Source organism: Cinclus cinclus, chromosome 3, assembly GCF_963662255.1.
Source record: "Cinclus cinclus chromosome 3, bCinCin1.1, whole genome shotgun sequence".
Lineage (NCBI taxonomy): Eukaryota > Metazoa > Chordata > Aves > Passeriformes > Cinclidae > Cinclus > Cinclus cinclus.
Window position 1 is genome coordinate 57544588 of NC_085048.1, and position 25905 is coordinate 57570492.

Sequence of the window (25905 nt, forward strand, 5' to 3'; positions counted from 1 at the left end):
ACCATCAATTTTTTTATTGTTATGATTATTGCATTAGTAATCTATTAATGTAGACAATATGAACATCAGTCTATTTTTTAAATAAATAATGACACTAAAATATGCCTCAGATTTAATAAAACAGAGAGATTATTAGACTGAACTGTGTTTTTTTCAAAAGTAACTTGAATCAAGTTTTCTTCCACAGAATGTTATTTCTGTGGTTTTAGACCAACATCTCATAACATTGCCTTCGTACCTTATGCAACCTCTTAGTTGTGTGCCTTTTCATTACTACCAGGATGGCAATGTATGGATTTAATAATTAAAAAAAAAAATAAAATAGAAGCTGAAAGAGAAAACTATTTAACTATCTCTAAAGAAATACTTAAGATGAAAGTAAGATGACATTTCTTTAAACCATTACCCAATATGACCTTTTTAAAAGGGAACAGATCAAGGCAGTTAAAGCTCTAAATAGGATTAAAAGTGGGTAGTTGTGGTTATCTTGTACCGTTTGTTTTGTTTGTTGAATATCTGCTGCTGTACTCTTCACTGTGGCATCTGACAGATCACACATGGAGCACAGAAGATCCAAGTATGTATTGGCCTGCTCCTGCAGAGCCCGGAAATGTTTAACCTGAGGGAAGACAACTCAAAAATAAACCCTGAGACTGTAGAAATAATATCTTGTTTTATTACAATCATAAATTATAGTATTGTTACTTTGTCTTCTGATTTTTTTCCATAAAATTAAGTGTAGAAGTACATTATTTTATTTTAGGTAAGGCTGCTATGTTATAAAAGTGGAAAGGAACAATCCTTAAAAACTTGATTAATATCCAATTGCCAAAGCACTTAAAAGACATGTGAATTAGCTAGCCAATTTCTTGGATAGAAAAACACAGTCCCAGTAAGGTGATAGACTTTCCCAATGTGAATGGGAACAAGAGCTTGATGGGGTCATCAACGTGTCCTGTTCTTACAGCTATAAAATTTTCCAGTGTCTGACAGACCATGAGAAATTCAGCTTAGTGATACTTAGCTGTTGCTCTCACTGTGTCACACCCTGCTTCCTCTGCCCTTGTAGATCTGCCATCTCTAGTATTTCAAGGTCTCTATTAATTGAGACAATGGATGAGACAGCTCTGAATTCCAGTGTTTTTAGCACCATACCAGTTTAATTTAAAACCAAGTTACAAATCCCATGCAAAATGCATTGTCACTAAGAATAATCAAAAAGCAATGAAAGAATACTGAATGGTCAATGTGAGCTACAGGCAGTTCTATGCTCTTAGACTGATAATTGCCTGATAATTAACTCTGTGTCCATGGTAGTGTGAAAACAGGTCTCATAAGGAACATAGTAGACAGATGGGCAACTGGAGAAGCAGAAGGACACAACCCCTCTGCTAAACACATCTATGGAGTATGTGAGCCGATTTATTCAACTAGCCAATATTTTTCAGGTAACATGTTTCTGCTCTCAAAGCAGAGCTAGCAAAACCCCTCTTTGATTTTTCACCTACACTTATTTTTCATTCCAGGTATTCCTTTTGGGGTTCAAAATGAACATTGAGGCTACGCAGCTTTCAGAGAAGGCTAGAAAATATCTGTTTTCTAGAAATTTAGGTCTCCTACCTGAACTGACCTTGCTAAGAATAACTGAGCTTTTTCAAGTGCTAAACTTTTACCTTTTTAACTGCATCTGCCAGGCTGAAAGCTGTCCAAGTAGTTGGCTTCAGCTCTGACTGCACCGTAGACAGCCAAGTCTGGCACTGTTGAAGAGTATCCTGATGATTAACATGCTTCTGGAGCTCATGTTCCAAAGTCTGGTACACCTAAACAAAACATTTTGTAAATTCATCATATTGTCAAATACCACCATTATTTCTCTTTCCCTACCTTGAAAACTGCCAATAAAACAGAATTATTAAGACTTTGACTATTTTAGCCATTGTACATAAAAGTACCAAGGGCTGAAAGCTCCTGAAACTATCACTGCACCCTGCTAACATGTGAAGAAAATGGACAATATTTGATGCACAGCTTCTGAAAAGAAAAAATAGAGATGCAAATGAAGAGCATGCTCTCATTTTTCTGTATCCAACATTTTTGCATTGACTTTGTATAAAATTATTTTTAGTTTGATTTTGGGTTGTTTTGTTTAGGTTTCTTTGGGTTTTGTTTGGGTTTTTTTTGACTGCTGACTTGATCTCCTAATTGGTTTAACAGAATGACCCAGCTGGCCCTTCTTAACTGCATATTCTGGTTTTAATGAGAGAGACAGTATTTCCTAGCACATAAACTTGAGACCTGTTTATGTATGTATGCAAACTATCAACACTAAGACTGCAATTTCCTCCCTAGCTTTTGAAGCAGAAAAGGTCAAACTTTTTCATCTGCAGCTGCTCAGAAGCTAGTGTAACATGAAGGTAGTGAGCATGTGGCAAGATAAAGGTAAGAAGAGATAGACCACTACTTTTGCTGGTTGCAAGACAACATTTGGATCACAAGGAATTCAACTGTAGCACAGGAATGATGAAATGCTCGGTAGCCTGTAGGTTCAATCAAAATGAAAACAGTAGGAAGAGTTTTCTACGATTTAAAGAAATAACTCACAGAAATAATAATGCACTTCATTTTTAAATGACATTAAAAAAATCTTTGAAACAAGACTTACTCTTTGGGCTGTGCTACATATGGCAGAATAGCTGTCCCTTGTCCCCTGAAGATGGCTTTGTATATTTTGCTTAAATTTTGCTTGAAGATGTTCTGAGCATTGACTGATCAGGTAATCACCTTTACACTTAAGGCTGTTCAAACGATCTTCAAATCCTGTAATTTCTTCCATGATAGCCTAAGAAACAGATAAAATACTTTTGAAGAAATATGCTGTAGCACAGAACATTTTTTCTCCCTCTTTTAAACACTTTTCACCTTCAGATTTGGAAAAAAAAATCAGACAACACATTGTCATAGTCAAGCTATTGGATTGCATGTTCATTGTAAAGTCCTTGTCAAAAGTCTATACACAGATATTCCCCAGAAACAGCATATGTTTACACTGCCATAATGAGTAAACACTGCGCTCAGACCCCAAGACTATGCTTAATCTTCATTTCTTGCATGCTCTTCAGGGGTTCTCCAGCTTCTCTTGTGCCTAGCAATGCAAATTAAGTCTTATGCTGAATCATATCTCATTCCATAAGCTCTTTCACAGTGGACAGGTCTTTCCATTGACTTTGGGAGAGCCAATTTTTTATCTAACAGAGTTACTTAAAGAACAACACACCAATCATAAATAATTTAAATACTTCAATATTTGCCACTGGAATCTTAGTTTCAGGTAGTGATAGGCTGGATTTTGTTCTCTTTTATCTTCTAGAAAGCATTGGCCATCAGGATATTAAAAGATTCGCACTAACAGCAACCATAACACCACCTTGAATAAAAGCAATGGAGAAAATGCTACAACCTAATAGAAGAAGCTAGAATTAGAACAATCTAGTTCTACCTCCACTTCTAGTTTCTGCACTTCTTCTCCATTGGTGTTTTATCAAACACATTCAATTTGGTGATCACAATTCTAAAGTTCTTGTTACAAGATCTATATCAAGAAAATTTTTAATTTAAATGTTTCTTTCAACCTTGAAAGTGCTAGGACAAAAAAATACCTCAAGAGTAAAATGACCAAAATTCAGTTTTTGCCGTTCATTTCTTGGGAAGTCTCAGGGAAAATCTGACACAGAATTCAGATCAGATTACAACAAAGCTCTGTGTAAATGCAGTTTCATTCAAGAAACAATGCTAACAAGAAGCTAGGTTTTTTTACCTGCATTAATGACACTAATGCTTACTTACACAGTTAGCACTAACAGAAATAAAACAGGGGAATGACAAATAATTATAGCTCTGGAGTGGAGGCAGAGAAGCAAAGAAGAAAAATTCTACTTTACAAAGGAAGACCACCAATAGCAAACCCACCTTGTGGTTAGCTAGTTGCTGAGTGATTACTTCAGGATTGTTGCTTTCCATGAGGTCAGGGCTGGCCAATCTGCTGGACATATGTAATAACCACTTCTCCCCTTCTTGCAAATCACTATTGTAATCCTCATGTTCTTTTACTCTCACCTCTAAGGTTTCAACGTATGCCTGCAGGTCCACAATAACCAAAATTAAATTTTCTGGTAATTACAGGAGTTAAAAAAAACCCCCAAACAAGCCAAAACCCACTGAGAAATAGAAAATATAGTAATAATTATCACCTAAATTTATATTCCTGTAAGGGTATCTCATGTGAATACACTGTAAGGGAAGACATCAAAAGACACATTTTTTCTGTGACTAAATTTCTGTGAATTATTACTTCTGTGGTACTGAGCAGTATTTTCACTCCAGAAGAAATACCATACTTTGAAGACTGAAGAAACACTTGAGAAAATGAACACTGTCAACTTGACATTAAGTTCACTAACAGGTACTACACTCTGTTTGAGAGACTGTACTTGATGTACCAAATGCTATGGCTGCTGCTTATAGCCTTTGTATGTACGTACTGCCTGTGTCTGTGGTAGGCAAATTAAGAATGTACACATTGAGTTTTAAAGTATCTGATATTTTCAGGAAGCTTCTCTAAATACCAGCCACCAACACTGTATCTAAAGCAATGAACATCACTTTTGTGGTACAGATCAGAGGCGTGTCTTTAAACTAAAAATCAACCTTGAAAAAATAAAATCATCTCCTATTGGTGGATGAATTGGCAATTAAATGTGCCTAGGTCAAACATAAGTACTAACATGGTTTGCAGAGCTTATCCTTGTTAAGAGTATAACCTATTAAAAGCTTTAGGAATAATCATACTTTAGGATGTATTTAGAAGCATTAGACCTTTCAAAGTCTACATACATATGGACTAATGAATCAATGTTAATTAATAATGCCCTCGCTGAATTAAATTATATCCCTCTTGCAGTTTATTTTCTCCAGTGCCTTTCATTCAATAACTAAACTAAACAGTGTTTGTAGAGATCAACCAGAAATAATAGAGAGTACAATCTAAGGGCATCTATCCCTTCAAGAAATAATGCATTTAGAATTCTATTAAATGCTTTTAAAAGTAGCAACAATGACACACTAATGTCACCAATACATATCCCCTTAGTGTTACAAAACACAAAGAATTCACCTGCCACACTCAAAATTCATTTCAGCTACTCTGATTAAATTTATTTATGTAGTTTCTTCCATATTCAAAATTTGCCTGTCACTTCTGGCCCTCTCCAAAAGAAAATAAAAAAAAACCCAACAAAACACCAAAAGTAATTAAAAGAAGCTGGTTCTTTGTACGTATATGACAGCATGAAATAGTTAATTTCTTAAAGAGGGGTAAAAATACAGCAAGTTGGAAGAACCCTGAGGTTTCTTCCTTTTTACCTTTGTTTTGGTGCAGAGTTCCTGGTAACTGCTCTGAAGGTCTTGAATGTTGTTCTTTAGAGTCACATCATTCACCAGATTACAAAGTGCCTCTCCCTTTTCAATCACTGACTTTATTGAGGGTTCATGAGACAGAACAGTCTGTTGTATAGACTACAATGCAAGCAAGAATTAAAATATATCTGCTTATTACTGGAGAAGTATTTCACTAACTTCCCTTTGATATGATGCACAGCCTTCTACCATGGTTTATATCATCCTTTCCAGATAGGCAGAACTCTGTTTAGCAATGCAGGATTCTGTTTCTCAGCCCTGCCCCGAGATAACAATTTTGCACACATCTAAAAACAACTGCTCCTTTTGAGAGTGGCTAGTATCATGGCTGACTGTCTGGAGTGGGTGAAGCAAGGAAGTGGCCAGTGCTAGGGATAAAATTTGTTCAGAGGAACAAATTATGAAAATAGGTGGGAAAGTACCACCAAAGCCATCCCCTTAAAGATAAGGTGTGTGATGAGTTCCTAGCACTGTACTCTAGAGAGTACAGCTCCCCAAGCATGTAGAAAGCAAGCACACAGCTGTGACATACAACTCTGAGTGGGGAAGCTGGCAAGGGGTACAAGCAGCTTTAGCAAGCAAGCTTTGAAGCAATGTAGGTACTGCTCAGCAAAAACCAAAACATTGGTTTGTTGGCAACATTTTTTTAGCCACAAATGTAAAGCACAGCACTACATGGGCCACTGTGAGGAGAGTAAACTCCACCTCAGCTGGGTGCAGTACACATTTCATGAAACATCTGTAATCCTGGAGTACTTTACAAAAACATCATTAGGAGAAGAAATGGGATGTGTTGGCAAATTTTCTACTCATTTTTGTGACTGGGAAAAAAACCAATACACAAACACTTTATTAAAATCCTAACAAAAACTCGGGAGGTCACAACAGCTGACTGGGCTATCAGTTGAGCTGGGATATCCAGCTTTAATCAGAAAGCTGATTAACTCAATGTAAACAGTGACAATGTCTGAAGTCAAGAAAGACCAACTGATTTCTATATTCACTTCAACTGCAATCACCTCTGTTGAGATCAATGCAATTATTCATATGTATACTCATAAAATAATTTTGCTCTATTACAGGAAATTTTCAGATATGGAAGCCTTTTTAGAATGTTCACATATCAAATCCATGGGTTCAGTCAAGTTTGTAGAGGCATGTTTTCATTGAGGCTGATTGGGACATCCAGATTAGGAACACCTCTCGTACCTATTGAAGAAACCTGGATACCTGATCAGAGGATTTACTGAGAATCACTAGATTAAATTCAGTAGTACTAGGAGATAACCCCTTTTTACCTTGTATTTGGACAATTGTGCCTTCTTCTCATAGAGTTCACTCTTTGGCTCCACAGCAGCATTTAAGATGGCTTGGTACTCCATGACCCACTGAGTTTGGGCCTTATACTTGTCTGAGAACTCCTTTACCAGCTGAAGACACTTCTCTGAAGTCATGTGCTCTTTTCTGATGGATCCAGCCAGCTCTTCAAGCTGTTCCACATGATCTCCAATTTCCTTTCTTAACTGGTCAACTTCATTTTCTTCCATGTATTTTGTAGCTCGCTCCCCCTTCTCACGGGCTGATTTCAGTAAACTGTGGCCTATGTCCATATCACTCAATAGCACCTGTGAAAGAAAACTTGGTTAACAGAAAATGGATGAAAACTCGCCTTTTTTTAACTTTGCTACAGACACAGAAAGAATTGCTAAGGAAAATGAGTGGACTTTTCAGTACAAAATTGCCTGGAGCTAAGGTGCATCAAGCTAGAAGGAAGCAAATACTTCTACCCTGCACTGGGCTTGTGATTTTAAACAAAGAAACAGGGCCCCCAGGAGAGGATCTGTACTCCAAATTTTGGAACAGATGAAAGCTTTCCCTTAGCATATTACGTTTAAGCTGCTTAAGCTGCAGGACATATGAGAAGCTCATCTACAACTTTTGAGATTAAACATGACCGTTTCAATGAAGAGAAATAGGAAACACTTCTTGCCACAGGGCATAGAAAATACACAGTGCACAGAAAAAGTATAATTGTGGGGAATTTGGGATATGGGAATTTATTTTAAGTTTTCACCTAACGTAAAACAGATACAAGCATGTCTTATGGAAGGATAGGACTATTTGCTATATTATTTAGGACTACTTGTAACTTCAATAGCCAAACTATGATCTAACAGGATGTGATAACAGAAAGTTTTGTACTATGAGGTCTTATCCCATTATCTTCTCTAGGCAAGGTAAAGTCAGAATTTTGAGCAGCTGTTAGGATGTATGTTAAAATACAGCCTCCTATTAGTGAATGAAAACAAAAAATGCATTTAAGAAAGCTGTACCTCTAGTTTCTGCACCTTCTTCTCCATTACTGTTTTATCAACCATGTCAAATTTGGTGATCACATTTTTGAAGTTCTTGTTAGTAGCTCCATACCAGTTTGTGTAAGCACTAAAAGACAATTCAGACTCCTCCATACAGCGTATTTCTTCTTCCAGAAACTTTACTTGCTCCTTCAAATACAGAGGGTAGGGGGAAGAAACAATGACCACCCAGATGTTTATCAATGCTATTGGTTTAAGATAACAATAAATTGTTATTTATTAATATAATCTATAATACAAAGATAAAACATATAGTCTTTGAGTTTTTTCATAAATTCTTACAGGGCTCTTGTCAAGGTGTACGTATGTCAATCACCAATGTCAAAACTGAACTAATACTAAACACGGAAAATGTACTCACATTTTGAACACTGAACTGTGACTTGTCATTATGGTACTATGAGGCAATTACTACTTAAAGTAACCTGAGGACTGCACCTTACCAAATCAAATTTTCCCCACACTCATGTGTATCGGTGGAAGCCTGAAAACGTGTCTCTAGAGGTCAGTTAGCATTCAAGTATACTTTATTCTAAATTTCTCTCCTGAAACTATCAAAATAGTGACAGGGCATTCTACTTAATTATCCTGATTATGTTTCTGTAATACATTTAATCCAATGGAATCTATGTTTATATGTACATGAATATATATATGTGAATGTTATACTATTGAGCCTACACTAATGAATAGACTCTGAAAAAGTCTAATGACAAAAGCCTGTATGTATTTGCTTCTTAACTGGCAATTTATGATGTTACAATGAATTAGTTTTCATTACTTACCAAGACATGAAGAAGAAGAGTTTGGTAGCGAGATGTAAGCTGAGTAGCCTGACTTCCCATTCTACTTGCAGTGAGATTTTCCTCTAGTATTTGCTGAGCCATTACCCCAACTTCCTCTACATCATCTTTGTAGACTGTAATGTCTTCGTGCCACTTCTATGAGAAAGAAATTATCTAACTTATATGGTTGATTCAAATACCTTAAGCTATCAGGAATTTAACTGTAACTAAGTCAGGAAATCATTGAAAAGGAAAACAAATACATGGTTGTAAGTATTCATTTACAACTGGAAAATAAAGCAGAATCTGATGAAAGTTATTGTAACAAATGTGCTGGAAATATTTTCATCCCATATAGACTGCATTTCATTACAACAGATTCAATACTTCTTTTAATTTGGTCCCCCTCAAAAATAATAGTAGAAATGCAATCTGGACTTCCTATAGATTTCACCTGAAGTTTTGAAGATGACTGTAAAGTGTAATCTGGCTTCAAATCTGCTTCCTGTGTTTATTCAGAACCATTTCTGCCTGTTCCAGTGATTAAGGGAGAATTATTACATTGACACAGTGGAGACTTCATAACACAGCTGGTCACATTTTAGTCTTATTACCATATTAATTATTTTCCATTCCACTATCTCTGTACTCAGTTACATCTTCATACACTACAGAACATATGAATTACAGATTTCCCTGCAAGATTTCAACATTGTTATAGACATACCTCCATCAGTAAAATGGGAGTAACCTGGATCTAGAAGTCATAAAGCTGTCTTGGGTCCATCATTTTACTCACCAACTCAGAATAAACTGAAAAGCTTGCTCTCATTTTCACAGTGCAACCAGGAGTTGACATGGAAAGCCCACATATTATTTTGTTTAAGGAATGCCTTAACCATATTCTTTACCTTCATTTGTTGAAGCTGCATTTCCTTTGTTGCTCTACCAGACCTCCTCCCAGTCCTGATAGCAACTTTCTTCTCCAGGTTTGTTAACCAGTCATTAACCTTCTGAAATTTTTTCTCCATTAACCTTAGTTTGCTCACAGTGGCATTTAATTGGCTTCTTGCTTCAGAAAGCCTGTGCTGATAAACTTGCCAATCCTGCTGTAAGGATTCCAGGGCTCTGTCTTCAATCTGGGGAATCCCCCAGGGAATCACCTCCTCTCTGGCATGGACAGCAGCATTCAATAATGCTTGTCCCTCTGCACAGTGGACCTGCAGCTCCTGTAAAGGCAGAGTTAATTACATATCCTCCACTGACAGCTTTCATTCACACATGGCAAAACCCCCCTTGGCTCCTCTGAAGACAGCTGGGCATTCCCTTTAGTTGTCTATGGTTAAACATATATTAGATAAGAGTCTTTAATAACAGCAGTGACAGCATGCTCACTTATAAAGCACACCAAATATCACTATTACTGACAACTGAACTGCAGAAAATTATTGACAAAGCATACATTAACTTCTTCTCTCTCCTGCCAAGTTTATCAGTTCTGAAATATTGGTTGCCTGAGCCAGTATGGGACGGATGGAATCCATTCACCAGAACATAAATTCAAAACTTTCCAGATGTGGCAAGCAGACTGTAAGACTGACTCTAAAATTGAATCTCTTTAAAAACAGAAGCTTCAATCTTCTAAAATGGATAAATCTATTTCTTTTTCCATATGTTTGAGACAACACTCCAGATTAATTTTTGATATCCTCTTCTGGGCATATATGGCATTTTCATGCTTATTAGCACTTAATCAGAAAGAACAGTGTGATTCAATCTAATCAGAAAACATAAAAAGTAAATTACCTTAACAAAACAGTTTGGTTTCATGTCAGATTTCACTTGACATACATATCCATATCCACATACCATTATACTCTTTTACTGTACCATCACAGGACTGATTTTTATTTTTTTTTTTTCTTAGAGTGTCACAGATCACATACCTGTAAATCTCGGAGTGTTGCCTCCTGTTCCTGGGCATCACCATCAAGGTGTGATAAACAGTCAAGTTTTTCCTGCTCCTTCTCCAGCCATACTTCAAAGGCCTTCAGATTTCTTTGGTACTCTTGGTGCAAGGTAAACAGTCCTTCAGTTTTTGTTACAGCCTCCTGCATGTGATTATATTTACAAATATGTATGCATATCTTAGTGTATTGTCAAACCAAGAGAACATAAACCCCAGCCATCCATCAAGTGAAAAGGTTTGTATCTGATGCTGCAATTCAAGACTACTTGAATTCTGGAGAAGACTTAATCCATTACAGGGAAAGAGAGAGCACCATGTAGGGAAAAAAAAATACTTATTCCGGAAGTGTGTGACTACTGAGATTTGGAGTTTTGCTCCGGGATTACTTTAAAATAACGTCTTAGTGTTTAATAAAAAAAGACTTTCTTTACTTTTATTGCAATTTACATTAACTTTGCTGAAGTGATTAATAAGCATATGAGCTTAGAAATTGTTTTTTTTTTCTTTTGCTTTTTTTTTTTTTTTTTGCAAATGGAGTTGGATTCTTCTATTAGGAATATTTACTATCTTAGGTTTGGAGATATTTGCAGGCAGTCTCTACAAAGTGCAGTAAGAAACAGACTACAAGCCTTCTGTGTATGTGGCTGAGCAAGTTGCAATAATTTCAGCACTAAAATATTACCATACCTGACGTACAGAAGGAAAGGGGTCATATACTGTCACAAGATTAGCCTTACTAAGTGCAGGAAAAATATACTACATGTAAGTCACATCCTTAAGAAATTACAGAAATGAGGAATCAAGTTCTCATGAAGACAAGATGCATTTGAGAGCAGCAGGCTCATAAAAAGACAAACACTTTAATAAACCCGTGAACATACTGTCTGCAGGAGTTTTATCTTATCTTTTACAAGGCCTGTACATGCCCAGAAGTGGGAAGGGGAAAAGAGAGACCAGTTTTCTTGCCTCTCCACAGGGGCTTAGGAAATTACAAGTCTTGGTCTGCTCAGACATGGGCCATAAACCCTTAGGGAATCTTGTCAGGTTTCCTGCCTGGCCAGAGGATTAGTAAAAGATTTGAACATTCCTTACTTTCCAGCTATTTGCTTAGAACTTTCAATTTCTTTCTAAGGGTTGATTTCACTCGATACTTCACACCATCACCACAGTTGGGAACAGGGAAGACCGGGGATGTTAGGTGGAAAAGAAGGAATGCTTCTTCCTACATGGGATAAGATGTACAGAACTCTTGCCTCTGTGAGCCACCATTCATTTCTTATTGCTCCCATGCTGTTGTTCAAGCTGAGCAAATATAGGCAGCCTGTATACAGCTTTGTGCAGGAGAAAAAGGCAAGGGTTAGGGCATCCCCATGCTAACAGGAATAGTGGGTATTTACCAGCACTTCCCAGGACTTATGTATCTCTCTGGCAAATCAGAGCAATTTCACTCACTCAAGATCAAAAGAAAGACAGACCATGGTATTTTTTACAGTTGTGGAAGAGAGGTCCACAAAACACTGAATCACTTATGTGTTTAAAAAAACTGAATTTTGGCTGAATTTTTAATTTTGTCATTCTACATGACAAAGGCATCACCAAGACATCAAAATTCAATTTTACTACACTGCTGTCCTGAAGCAAAGTTGGCTGTATGAACATGAGTTAACCATTACTTAATTATCACAGAAGAACTTGAGTTAACTGGAGATAATTGTCTAGCTTTAAATCTATCACCAGGTCTGTCTTTTATTATTTCTTTTTTACCTTTTATCTCACAGTAAACCCCATCCTGATCTTAATCTATGTCCTAATCTTTTCCAGATATCAATATTTATCAGTAAATGAAGTACTTATCACACTTTTGTCAGTTTACTTGCTAATAAGGTCTGTGTTCATTAATAAAATCTCTGTAGCTGTCAACCATTTGTGAATCACACAACTGACTGGTAAAATTTATTGCAAACATACACTTATGCAAATCACAGGTTTGAATGTTTTTTTTTTCAGCATTTCTGTCACAATGGGTAAAATTAAATCTGTGCGGAAGTCAATGAACCTTTTGTCATGGATTTCCTGAGATTATTCTCCTGATTTTTAGAACCCTTCTGAAAGATCTGAAGCTCAATACAGGCAGACAGATTTATTAAACACCCTAGTAGGTTTCTGTTACATTAAGTTACAGCTGTCTCCAAACTCTTAATCCTTATTTAACTGTAAAATAAATGATCAATGAAAAGATTTTTTCCTTGCTGCCAACTAAACAAGGAGTGTTATGAAGAGAAACTGTACCTTTGTTCTTTCTTTGAGGAACTTATACCTCTCCTGGAGGTCTTGCAGTTCAAGTTGAGCAATGTAATGCTCAGCCATCCCCCTTCCTTTCACTTCAATAGTCTCCAACAGGCTGTTATGACTCAACACCTCTTCATTGAGTAGCTGCAAAATAGAAAGAGAAGAACACATTAAGGGCACCATTAAAACAAGACCACATATTAATCTTGCAGTTAGATAGTTTTTGCTTTATTGCCTCTAAGGTGGCATGGTCTTGTCAATGGCTTGTTGCAAATCAAACACACCTTTGCCTTGCTGAGGGCAGCTGTTTTTTCCCTCAGTTCAGCACACTGCCTTTCGGAAGCATTCATACTTGCTTCTACTTTTTCCATCCATCTGGAAAACTGATTAACATCTTCCTGGTAACTTGTCCATTTGGAGAGAGCTCCTTCCAGTTGACTGTAATTAAAAAAAACCATATTTTTTTTGTGATAGTGGATGTTCCATGCTATTTGAGCAGTGAGATATAGTCATATACAAATATTCTGGACGATATTTATGAGAGAGATACATTACAAGATTAGGAATCTGTTAGAATCCTACAAGTTTTAACTAGGAGCACCGTTTGACTAATAAAGAGAAAGTAAGTTTTCCAAACCTGGAATATTAAGTAAATTTGTAATTTATGTAGCTAGCTGACAAGTTCTAGGTTAAGTAAATAAATTGCAGCTGAGAGCATAACGGAAAGAATTCTACCCCTTTACCTACATTCAAAAATTGCTGCGTTTAATGTTTAATTACCTGTGTTTCTTTAACTTGAAATATGCGCAACTACTGATGCTCCACAAAAGAAATTTCCTTTTCTTTTCTTTGTATTTCTTTATTCTATTACTAGGAGCAGCACTACTGGACACTGTAATTTAGAGTAGGTTCTTTGGAATGCTAGCAAGTGGAAAAGCAGGCAGGTTCTTGACAGAGCGACCATTAACGACCATGAAAAAATCTTCTCATTTCTGAGAAGGTTTCAAAGCATCAAGTGCAACAGAAAGTAAAATATTCAAGGTTATTAACATAGAATTCAGTTTTAAGAGTAAATTGACAATAATTGTTAATAAAGCTTAGCTCCCTTACAGTTTCCTCCTCCACTTCTTCTACTTCAAATGAATATATCACAACTTCTAGACCCGAAGTGTTTGGCATATGCAATCATTTTACATTAATTTGACTCTTGCAGTAATAAAATTACTTTTGAAAAGTTTTGACAGAACTGTGTTACTAAGCATCATTCTGCACCTCATTCCTTTTTACCTCTTGCACTGGATACAAGCAGACAGAAGAGAAGCCCAGCTGTCCTTCAGATTTTGCAATTGGCCTTCAAGCACTGGTACTCCCTCCAGAGAAGTATTTTGCAGAACAGATTCTCCTCTTGTCAGAACAATTTTCATTTGGACTTCTTTTTCTTGTTTCACTGCTAGCAGGCCCTAAGAAGTGAGTGGATATATTTTATTTTTATCATTACTTGGACATTAATATTCTAACTAGCTTTAATGGAACATGACCTGATGACATTTAGCAGCTTGTAGTGAATTGGAAGATGGACAGTGGGGTTCACATCTGGGCTTCACAAACAAAAGTGATTTTCAATGGGTAGGTTCAGGCTATTAAAAGGATCCTTAGTTGACAGGGAGATTTTTGTGAAATGTGTGCAGGCACTTAAGAGTATATCAGAGAAGGTACTGTTCAGTGAAAAGGCTGACATTCCAAAGGAAATATCGCTTAGAGAGAAAACAGGAGGATTCATCCATAGAGACAACAAGATGTAAAGGCAAAACTCTTCTGCAGGGCTGAAATACAGTCCTACCACTACAGCATATATTTGCAACATGAAGGTATCAATAAACAAAATCTGTCATCAATGTCAGCCTAGGGACTTCAGCTCCTGGAGCTGTGCAGTTGCAAACTCACAATTTCTACATGATGCAGTCATGAAAAGCCTGAAAGCATGAATCCAAAAGATTCAGTGAACAAGAGCCAAAACATAACTTTAGTACTATGCTACAATCTTTTGCTTTTTGACCCATCCTTACAATTTTGAAGATTTTTGGCTGAGAATCCAAGGCATCAATAAAATGAAAAGTATTGTCTTGTAAATAGCTTTCTGTAACATTATTGTGTTCTGTTATCAACAGATGCTATTTTCTTAACCATAGTCACTATTTTAAATGCAAAGAATTATAGTAAAAGATTTGCTGAATCAATTGTACTACCGATAATATCCAGGAATATATATTGAAATATACTAAACTAACAGAAGTGACTATCCTACTTCTTCCATTTAACCTTCATCAGCCACACATCTTTCAAGTAACTCGAGAATTTTCATATATGCAGTTCTCCATGTCATTAGGGTCCTTATCTACTTCTTAGAGAAAAGTTACAATAACAAGCTCTTTGTGCTACAAAAGCAGTCACTTTTGAGTAAAATGAAAATCAGCATCTGAACAACAGTTATTAGACTAATATGCAACAACTAAGTATCCTATATTTGTATTCTTCATCTAGATCCATAGAGAGCAGGTTTTGGACTCTCCTTTCCATACCTCCAGTTTTAACATCCGGCTGTCAAGTACACTCTTGTCTGCAGTAGGATGACAGTAGGAATCCAGCATGTGAACTGCATCAGCAACCCAGTCCTGGAGGTCCTTGATGCTCTGTGAGAACTGCTGGTGCTCTGCTACAATCCTATCCATTCTGGAAACTTTCTCCTGCAATTCATACAGCAATTAGCACCAACAGCTATTTAAAGGAATGCCTATTACCCATACCAATTCATGGACTTTAGAATGAGTCTCAGCAACTGTACACAGAAGTTTGCTCCATACACTGATAACTACAAGTACACTTAAGCATGGAATGAATTCTGCATACACACACAAATGAATTGTCCAAACATAAAATACAAATGAAAATTTCAGAAATGCAATTATTTATTTTCTAAATCTAAAGGTGCATTTTACTGGTTTCACTTTTTCTTAAACATCTGGTAAATCACATCTAAGCTCCATGTCAGTGTTGCAATGGAAGCTAACTAGTGAAATCAGCCAGTGAAATGACAGATCTAAGCCTGAGAAGTTACATCAATACACATCAATACTACAGCAATATCACTTTACTGATATTTGGGAAAGACCTGTTTTCCTCAATGACTCTCTCTGGTAAAACCATTCTGATAAATCACTGACACTCACACAAATCAAAAACAAAAGCTGAAATTACATTGCTATAAGGCTTGAGGTGAACAAGAGTACAAGGCAGAGTGTGTTTTTTCCACTGTGACAGAGAGCTAAAGTCAAGTCAATGTAACAGCCTTTGGAAGTTACTGAGAGGGAACTTCCTCAAGATCCATGGCTATCCAGAAAGTTTCAGGATTTCTCTAATAGCCTGGATCATATGTATCCTGCACCCTAGATGACTCCTACTCATCCTGACATCTCCTACAAGTTCTGTTCATATAAGCCTATGTTAGCAACTCATGCATCTTTCACTTTCTCATTTTGCAGACATGAAAATTTATTATGGTCATGCATGCAATCATTCCCCTAAGTCAAAGATATGCTTTATAATTGTTACTTCTCTAGAAAAAGTTAGAATTTCCAAAATAGCAATCCCTTAAACACAAATACTTTTGGAATTGAATAGTTATTCCAAAATATATTTCCTATCTCCTTAATCATTCCAGTCACTGTAGCAACTGTAAGCCTCTATCAATCCTTCTTCATGACATGAACTTCAAAATAAAAGTCCTAATATGGAGGCTTTCTTGTCTGTCTACACTAGAGAAATGGGAGAACTAAGTGGTGAAGTGTGTGAAGCACTGCTCAAAAAAAGTTATGTTAAACTCTCAGTTCTTGGTCTGATGGTTTAGAATTTGGCCTATGCTTCCCCTTCAAAAGCAGCATATGAGGTAATTTTTTTTTTAGAAGACAAATCTTACTTTCAGGTGAAAATAGTTACAAAGCCAATAATTATCATTATAGGATGAGATGGAATAACAACTTGTCTGCATCCTGTATTTTCTAAGAAAAAAGCCACCTCTGCTAATTTTTGAAAAATACCTCTTTCAGATGTCACTTATTACAAAACTAAAATGTCTTCAGTGCTTGAAAGAATCAAAATTAAGTCTGATTATTTCATAACTACATAGTGTTTATTTCTTAATCAGTAGACTTTTAAATAAAAAAAAAATCATGGTTGTATTTTGTTGACAGTACTTACTCTCCACTCCTAAAAGTCAATGTGAAAGACAGACTAGCTCAGACATATCACAGAGCAGGCAAGCAAGACAACTGAAGTATTTCACATTTCAGCCTTTATTTTTCCCCACATATATCAAAGGAATTGCTTAAGAGCACATACATTGGATGCATTACCTTTGTCAGATTGCTTAAAGTAAGATACTGAGAAGACAACTGAGACACTCTGCGCATAAAGCTTTTGCTGACAGCTTGTTCTTCCCACAGCTGCTGAGCTTTCTCTTTTAGCCTGTTGAGCTGATGCTCGTGGCAGCTTATTTCCTCAAGGACAGACTGTAAAGCACAAGCACAGTAATAATAAGGGTGGGTGCAAGAAAGCAGGAAATAGAGAAGCATGAAGGTGCCATGAAAAACAGAAGTGACATATGGCAAGCTTGCTGAGAAAGGCACACCATACGGTTACAGCAGCGGAGCAGCATGTGATAAGAAACGTGGAGATGCAAAACTTGATGGTACAGGATCATCAACAGCAAACCTTGAAAACAGTTCCCATCGTATTTAGAGGTCAGGATGCTAGAATGATTAAGCTTTTCTAAGTAACCAATGAGGCCAGGAGGATGGGACAGGATGGTCTGGCTCTGTTAAGAACCCTTATAAGTCACCTGCAGCTTTTGCTGCTCTCTCCTCTTGGAAGGAAGATCATGGAGCCGACTGCTACTCCCGTGCACTATCTTCTCAGTTGTGGTCAGCCACTCCTGCAGAGGTTCAGCAGTTGCTTCAAAGTCCTTCATCTGGATCTTTAAGTTCTAGGAAGACATGCAAATTTCTATGAATGGTCCCAGTGCACTAGACATAACTAATTCACAAGACACAGACCAAGCACACAAAAAAGAATATATAATTGTAGGCAAATTATACACAACTCTTCAAATAAATTACATCACCTCTGCCTGCTCCTATCCCACAGACACTGAAATAAAAGTTTGATAGGGCACGCTTTTAAAAAGCAAAACAGAAGCAACAATGAAGAACAACTACACAGCTAAGGGGAGGCTGAAGAGAATTTCTTTTGTTTGGAAAGCTTTACAGATGTTATGAGATTTGACTTAATCTAATCCTAATTCATGTAACTAAGCAGTGTGAATAAAGGATAATTTGGGATATAAGTTATCTAATATCTGAGTCCAGTCATTGATATTGACCCTTCTTTAAATAGGCTGCCACTGTTTCTAGGTAATGTCTAAATTCAATCCAGTCCTGGGGAACACTTATGGTTATATTCTTTTATAGAGTAAAATTTTTGGTCATAGGAAGTGCACTGATGGTATATGAAGACATTCCTTTAAGGCCTGTATACTTTTCCTGTAGGCTTATTCTGCATTATTTAATAAAAGAGCACCTGAAATAATTAATGTGGACTATAAACCTGAACAGCATAGCTCCCCTGCCCTAGTTATTTTAACGTAGTTTTTTCCCCAGACATATTTACTTTTCTCTTCATCTACACCTGTATCACTTAAACACCCAAATGAAAAACTAAGCCTATGAGACTGAAAAAATGCTTGACTCAAAAAGACTAGCCTCTGAGAACATCCTCTTTCCATGGCAACCTTGAGGTGAAGAAAGGTAAAGTCTTCGCTACCTGAGAATTTTCACTGAAATGCTTTCCTACATAATGCATTAACTGTATTTAAACTTTTTCTCACCTGTCTAGGCAGCATTGGTTTGAAACAAGAATATCTAGGAACTTTAATTCTCCTATGCCACGCAGATAAATTTAGATAAGACCTTTTGACCTTAAAACCAAGGACCTTAAAAAGTTTCTGATTTTAAGATATTCACCACCTACTGGTTGAATTGTGAGTTCTGAACAGAAAAAGGCACTTGCATTTACTTTAAAAATTGCTCAAGTTAATACATGTCACCTATCTGCAGTAAGAGAAACAACATTTACACATCTAGTGGAACTATTCAATTAGCAGCTGTGTCAGAAACCATTTTTCAAAAAGAAAATATGTTTTAGTAAGGGATTAGATGAGACTACTGAATTTCAGCAACTGCTATCTTTGATTCTGAACAACACCCTTCTGCATGAAACACCCCACTTAAAGTGAAATCAGGTCATGAAGATAGCAGAAGTAAACAAAAGCAAAATGCAAGCAGAAGAATAAGGCTTCTTGAAACCATCTATTTCTTAATTCTGCCACACAGTAAACACTCACAGCTACATATGAAATCTAAACTATGCTGTTTGAAAGAGAAACAAAGAAATTTAGATCCAGTCTTTCCTCACTGTGACTGGTTCAATACCTCCAATGCAGATTTCTTCTGGTGGAGCGTGGAGATAAAATTTTTCCAATCTTCTTTAGCAGCAGCAGATTTGTCCTGGATAACTTTTGCCTTTTCCTTTGGTAAAATGGAGCACAGTAGTTCTCCTTTGGATGCCACCACGTTTAGCTTTTGTTGCCCATTCTCACTTTCTGATAAGAATTCCTAAAAATAGTAATTTAAAAAAGCTAATTGGTGAACTTTGGGTCCCAATAAAGTCAAGCTGCCAGAAAATTTATCATTGATAAGAGTTAACTGTTTCTGCTTGTTAACACGCTAATGTGTCTTTCAGTAAATTCATTTCAATATTGTTTGTATTGATGGGACATACAGATAACAGCCACATGATCCAGAAATGAAAGTGTCTGAATAATGCATATATTAAGACTATACAATTACCTGAATTTTCAGTATTTGATGAGACAATTACTAGTAATTTAGTTGGGTATTATATTCTCCTAAATATTGCTAGTACAGAAAGGGATAAAAGTTTCATTTCAGGGAAACATTATCCTGACAGAGGTAACACAGGGGTCCCTTCAGAGGCACACACTGGAGCAAACCCCTGCCCATGGGCAAGCTCCAGCTATGCTGGACTTGCCATGAGCATGTGGTGGTGTGGGCTGATGCTCAGAACCTGATCAATGTCCAGTCTGTGTGTTTATGCCTCTGTATCCTTTAATTTATCTTCCTTGTTCAGAAGTGTTTTTCTTCACAGAAATCTTGCACAGCACTGGTGTGCAAGAAGTGTGTGGAAAAATGCAGGTACAAGAATTTTATACAGAAATGTAAGGAAACACATATTTTTAAATTCCAATTTATTGGTATAATCTCTTTGTAACTTATCATTATTAAAAAAAACAACTTTGTGAGCATCTAGGACTCAAAGAAATTTAGTAGTCTTATACAGAAATATTTTAAACTGTTACTATCATGATTATGTAATACAAATAATCATTAGGTTATACCCATGGCTCAGGGGTAAGAGGCTTGGTACCACAATTATTAGGTCAGGTTCTGATTCTGTGTTAAACTAGAGTTCTTAGTGGAGAATGCAAATGGTCTGTTAACTTTGAGACACTTGGACTATAAATTCTGGCTACATTGGAATGAAAGATAGTGGTGACTAAATGATGCAAAATGTTATCTTCTGATGCAGAAGATTAACTTCCAAGAAAAACAATATTTTAGGTTTATACAGGTTACCAAGACATCTTTAGAAGTCCTAAAGCAGTCATTAAAAAGTTCATTTCATCTAAGGCAGCTTGCTCAGAGGAGAACAAGGTATGGTCTTACATTATGAGGGGGCTGTAGTGATTTAGAAAAAAAAAAATCCAGTGTTGAAAAAACTCCAGCCTTGCTAAAACATTTATATTTAATGTAAAAAATTACCAGGACTTTTCCCCCTTCTGAAGATATTCTTAACATGGTGCAGTAAAATATTTGATATATCAAGACTGCATTATTTGGGCTTTTAAGTAAACTGTTTAAGCAGCTGAAAGTGAATATACCAAAATGAGGAAGAAGTAATTTGGCTTTTGGTGTTTTCTGAGAAAGGTATAACAGCCTCATTAAATAATTCTCATTTTGTTATTTTCAGTTAAAATTATAGCTGTATTTTCTTAATAAAAGTATTTCTTCCAATTGATTCATTAAAATATACTTTCAACCATCATTCCTTTCCACGGAACTTTGGGTTTATTTTAGTTTTAAGTCAGAAATATTCTTTTTAAATGCCTGCTTATGCAGATACAATTTAACTCTGCTCTTGTACCATAAAGGGCTCCACTTTCATACATGACGAAAAATAGGCACATAATTGTGTAATAACTCCAGGTATTACAACTCAATTCTGGTATCATTCTGATTTTACACCCACCATTTCTGATTTTTCTCCCACCTAAAACACATTTTTTCCCGTTGTTAAAAAGAAACAGACAAGGAAAACTATTATGTAACCTAGCTACTTACAAACTGTAGCCAAACAAAATACAAAACCAAGAAGTGTTTATTTCTTTGCAATGAGTCACCTTTAGTGTTAACAGTAACAACATTAACAAAAGCAGTAATTAATCAAATAAATTAATCTGAGTTGTACATTAAATTGACTGCCTCCCTTAGACTAGTATTTGACTGCTATAAAGTTACCTGTATTTTCTGCAGACTTGCTGAAGCTTCACTGATGTTCTGAGGAATGTCAAAGCATTTGGCAATGGTGACTCTTGCATTGACCAGCCACTGCTGAAAATCCCTGAAAGCTGTCCGAAATCTTTGCTGCAAGATCTGCTCTTTGCTCTGACATCCTTTCGAAGCTTGCAGGAAGAGGCTGGGTTCATCACATCAGGGAAAAAGAAAGAAGCGAGGGAGGGAGGAAAGGCAGGACTCTGTTAGGTGACAATGCTATTATTTTGTTCTCTGAAACACAGTGATAAAGGTAGGTTAACCTGGATTCCTCCTACCAAATTTATGCAGTTAACTGAGGCACCAGGAAATCCATTAGAAGCTTTCAGCTCTCAAAAGTGAAGCATGTAAAATTGGGACATAGCTGTCACAGATATGACAGGTACAAGTGTTTCCAGAGAGTGACTCAGTGCACCTAAGCATCAATGTATTCAGCAAGCCTCTTTCTCTCTCTAGGGAGAAGGTGCAGGACTACAGTGAATAAAATTTTAACTTCTGTGACTCTATTAAATCTATAAGGTCATAAAGGATCAATCTGAGCCATCACATCCTTCTGCAGGTACAGAAACCAGAAGCAGTAATCTCCTGCAAGAAACAGTAGAACCTTCTGTCTGAAATGCAGGTGTCACACTCCAAAGTAAATCAGAGTGAATTGAGAGAAAGCAAGAAAGCAAGCAAATGCTACCTTCCCTAGCTAGCTCCTTTATCAAGAAGAATAATCTGAAGGACAAAAATCAAGAAAACTGAACTAGCTGGTATAGCTCATTCTCCTTCAGACAAATAAGACATACTTCTACCTCACGTTTTTACAAGGACTCCTGTAATATATCAGGTACAGATGTATACTTAGTTTCAGCTGAGTTTAGTGGTGTATCCTGGCTTTAAGAAAGAAAACCCAAAAATTAAATTACTACTTTGTATAACTTTAGTTGACACCAAAATCAAAATAATGATTCTAACTATTGCATATGTCTGTCTCTAGTTCTAAAATTCTAATTAATGCTTCCTTAAAAGACAGCTCATCCCCCACCCCCCCATGCACACAAGAGATTAAGTCTAAACAAGATGAATGCGTACCTGTTATACTCCTTAATCAACCCTGAAACTTTTGAAGAATGAGTACTTAAATCCCTGGAAAATCTACAAAGATCATTTAACTGAGTTTTGATCTCATCTGTCATTTGTTCAGACTTTACTAGAGCATCCAATGTTTCCTGTTAAAACAAGATAAATGAAAAATATTGGTGAGTAAATATAAAAAATCCCACAACTTTTTAATAGAAGTTTATCAAAATTTAAATGAATTAATGCTCTATATGCTTACTTTCAAGAATATTTTAGCAGTCAAGTCTACAGTACCTTATTTGAAATTATGAGCTTCTAGAGACCAAATTTTTGGATGCCTCAACTTCATTAGCTCAAAATGTTCTTGAAGCTCATTTTAAGATATAAATTTCATTCTAATAAATGAGCAATAGTATTGTCAATTAGCTGTACACATATATAAAAGTTGCATACATTTAGAGAACAGCAAATTATATGTGCATATATATATATATATATATATCCTGTTGACTTGAGTTTAACAGGTTAAATTAAAATTTTTTTAGCTGTATCCAGAAAGTTAATTTATGCACAAAGCTTTTTAACAGCTTCAACTCTTTTCACAGATGACTTCATAATTAAAAAGTACAGCTGCTCACAATCCTGTGAAAGTAACTGGGTTACTGCCTGTCATTGATGCCTGGAAGGGTCTTGCCTTAGGAGACAGCTAGGCCAACAACAACAACAAAAGATATTTTGTGGGCTCAGCTTTTGTCACAAGGAGAGGTGTGAAGTACTCCAACAAAAACGGTGCTTGATGATACCCACAGCATCTCCACTGCAGAATTCTGCCAGCTACTCCAGCATAATGAGCAGTGCAGACTTGGCTCCTTGCCTCACTAGGAACTAAATTCTTCAGACATTCCTCTGAGACTAACAGCAGAGGTTCTGCAGTGCAGGCAGACCAGAACATTTGGCATGTATAGAATAGTTGGCTAAAGTGCCAGTCTGGAAGAAATTTACAATATAAACTTGAGAAACAAATCATATGAAGGTGAAGATAGATTTGAACAGAGACCTGGAAGTGGGAGAAAAGGATGCCCCCAAAACACATTTCTGAAGATATGTATATGTATATGTATATGTATATGTATATGTATATGTATATGTATGTGTATGTGTATGTGTATATGTATGTGTATATGTATATGTATGCGTATGTGTGTATGTATGTGTTTATATGTAAGTATACATACATATTCAGAAGAAAAAAAGAGGATTATTGAAAATATACATGGTGAAGAGTTCAGCACAAAACTGAATGTTCAGGAAAAGTACAAATGATATTTTGCTGCAGCAGATTTTCAGGACTCACCTGATTTACATTATTCATTATCATATTACAGACTATCTTCTTTGAGCCATTCATACACTAGAAATCTCTTCAATCATGATTAACAGATACTTGAAATAGTCACTTGCTTCAATGCCATATAAAGTAGCATTTGAACTAAGTAATTATATAAGAGCAATAACGCTTAGAAAAAAAAATAAAAACCCTAAACTACTTTTTGCTTATGTTACTTTATGTTAAACTACTGAAACCATTCTTTTGGAAAGCATTACAAATAACACGACAATGGACATTACCTAAACACAGGATGTCACAAATTGCCAAGGGCAGGAATCACCATAATGAATTGCTAACAGCCTTTTTTTTTTCATTTTTAATATAAAGAAAGCATCTTTTAAGACTAATACAAGGTTAGAACTGCCTGTTTTCAATACATTTTTTTCAGTTTCAAATAACCTACCTCAAAAACTACTAAGAGGTTATTCTGATTACATACAGCCTTAGGCATAGCCTACTAACAAACAGGAGCAATAACTTGCAAAGCAGGGTAAATTTAACTATGGCATTTTTCCATAGAGTGATATTACTGTTGCAGCCAGTTGGATTTAATATTGAACCTGACAATTACAAAAATTATTTGCTGAATTCCAAACTCAAAATTGTTGCTCTAATGCTGCACATACCTTAGGGAACAGAGCTTCAGTATAACAGAGTAGCAGAATGATCTTGCTAGTTCTGCGAATTTGGAAATGCATTTTCAATTTGTGGCCTTGGCTAACATGGCAACAGAATCACTGTGAGACAATAGAAATGGAAACTGCAGTGCTCTTTTGCATTCACAATAGGGCCTTTCCCTGGGGTCCAAAAAATGGGAAGATTACTGTCACATTTCCTCTAACTATAAATAAAATTACACAGTGGGGCTATGCATAGTTACCTCATGAAATGCTTCTGCTTCTTCCTCATTAGATAAAGTTTACAACTGTCTAATCTCAATAAAGTGTTCTTACATAGAGCTACAGTACATACCTATTATATATACTACTAATAAAAGCAATATCCTTTGAATTTAATACTTCTCCATTTATAAAATAGAAAATGCCTGGTGTGTTGATAACAATCCCATGTCTTCCTTTCCTTTTTAAGAACACACATATATGGTACACTTTGCATATTTGTACAATTATTTGCTTCATCTTAATGCCCTCTTTGTTACTCCTACAGACACACAATGGCACTCAAGCAAGCAGGTATCATAAATCCATGCAAGGAATTCTGTGAAAGAGGAAGCCACAGAAATAACTTGGCACAGACCCTGCAGAAAGAGATTAATAATCTCAGTTCAAAGAAAAGGTGTCCTGGGGTTTTTGTGAACATGACTTCAGTCAAGGGGGCAGAAAGTAGGCAGGTACACACCTCTCCCTCTACTGAAACTGCTTTACTACATCGCTACACTGAAAGAGAAATTGAATACTCTGTATCTTTCATCAACATCTGTGGTTCATTGTGTCTGAAATACTTACAAACCTGTATCTTGATTGTTGCAAATATGTGTATATATTTCACACGGAGGAGTCGTGATATACACATGGGGATTTTTTTGCTAGGAGACAATCAGGAACAGGAACAACCTCTATTTCTCTAAATTCTACTGCATTCCAAAGCAAAGCAATTAGCAATGAGACCAGTTTCCAGATTAACTTCTTTAAATATTGGACAAGATCTCAACGTGCATAGCGTACAGAACGTTTTAAGAAAAGGAAAGTGAAAGCCAAATACATTCCTGACAAATTGTAATGGCTCCAGTTGCTTACTGGGCTTTTAGGAAAAGATTCACATTTCCTCCATCAAACGCTACCCTGGCTCGAACCACTGA

General features: G+C 36.3%; 1 protein-coding gene across 1 annotated transcript in view; it reads right to left on the reverse strand.

The window, feature by feature from the left end:
* Positions 1–25905, reverse strand: part of SYNE1 (spectrin repeat containing nuclear envelope protein 1) — a 291206-nt gene that overhangs the window by 124819 nt on the left and 140482 nt on the right. The window contains exons 56-74 of the mRNA XM_062490036.1: positions 22709–22845; positions 21599–21776; positions 19433–19615; positions 17785–17928; positions 17300–17455; positions 15470–15634; positions 14178–14350; positions 13175–13328; positions 12891–13034; positions 10579–10743; positions 9544–9861; positions 8633–8788; positions 7806–7976; positions 6771–7097; positions 5419–5571; positions 3967–4134; positions 2663–2839; positions 1674–1820; positions 494–619 (exon numbers count right to left, since the gene is read on the reverse strand). Of these exons, the coding sequence (XP_062346020.1) occupies positions 494–619; positions 1674–1820; positions 2663–2839; positions 3967–4134; positions 5419–5571; positions 6771–7097; positions 7806–7976; positions 8633–8788; positions 9544–9861; positions 10579–10743; positions 12891–13034; positions 13175–13328; positions 14178–14350; positions 15470–15634; positions 17300–17455; positions 17785–17928; positions 19433–19615; positions 21599–21776; positions 22709–22845 (3342 nt within the window). The remainder of the gene's footprint in view (positions 1–493; positions 620–1673; positions 1821–2662; positions 2840–3966; positions 4135–5418; positions 5572–6770; positions 7098–7805; positions 7977–8632; positions 8789–9543; positions 9862–10578; positions 10744–12890; positions 13035–13174; positions 13329–14177; positions 14351–15469; positions 15635–17299; positions 17456–17784; positions 17929–19432; positions 19616–21598; positions 21777–22708; positions 22846–25905) is intronic.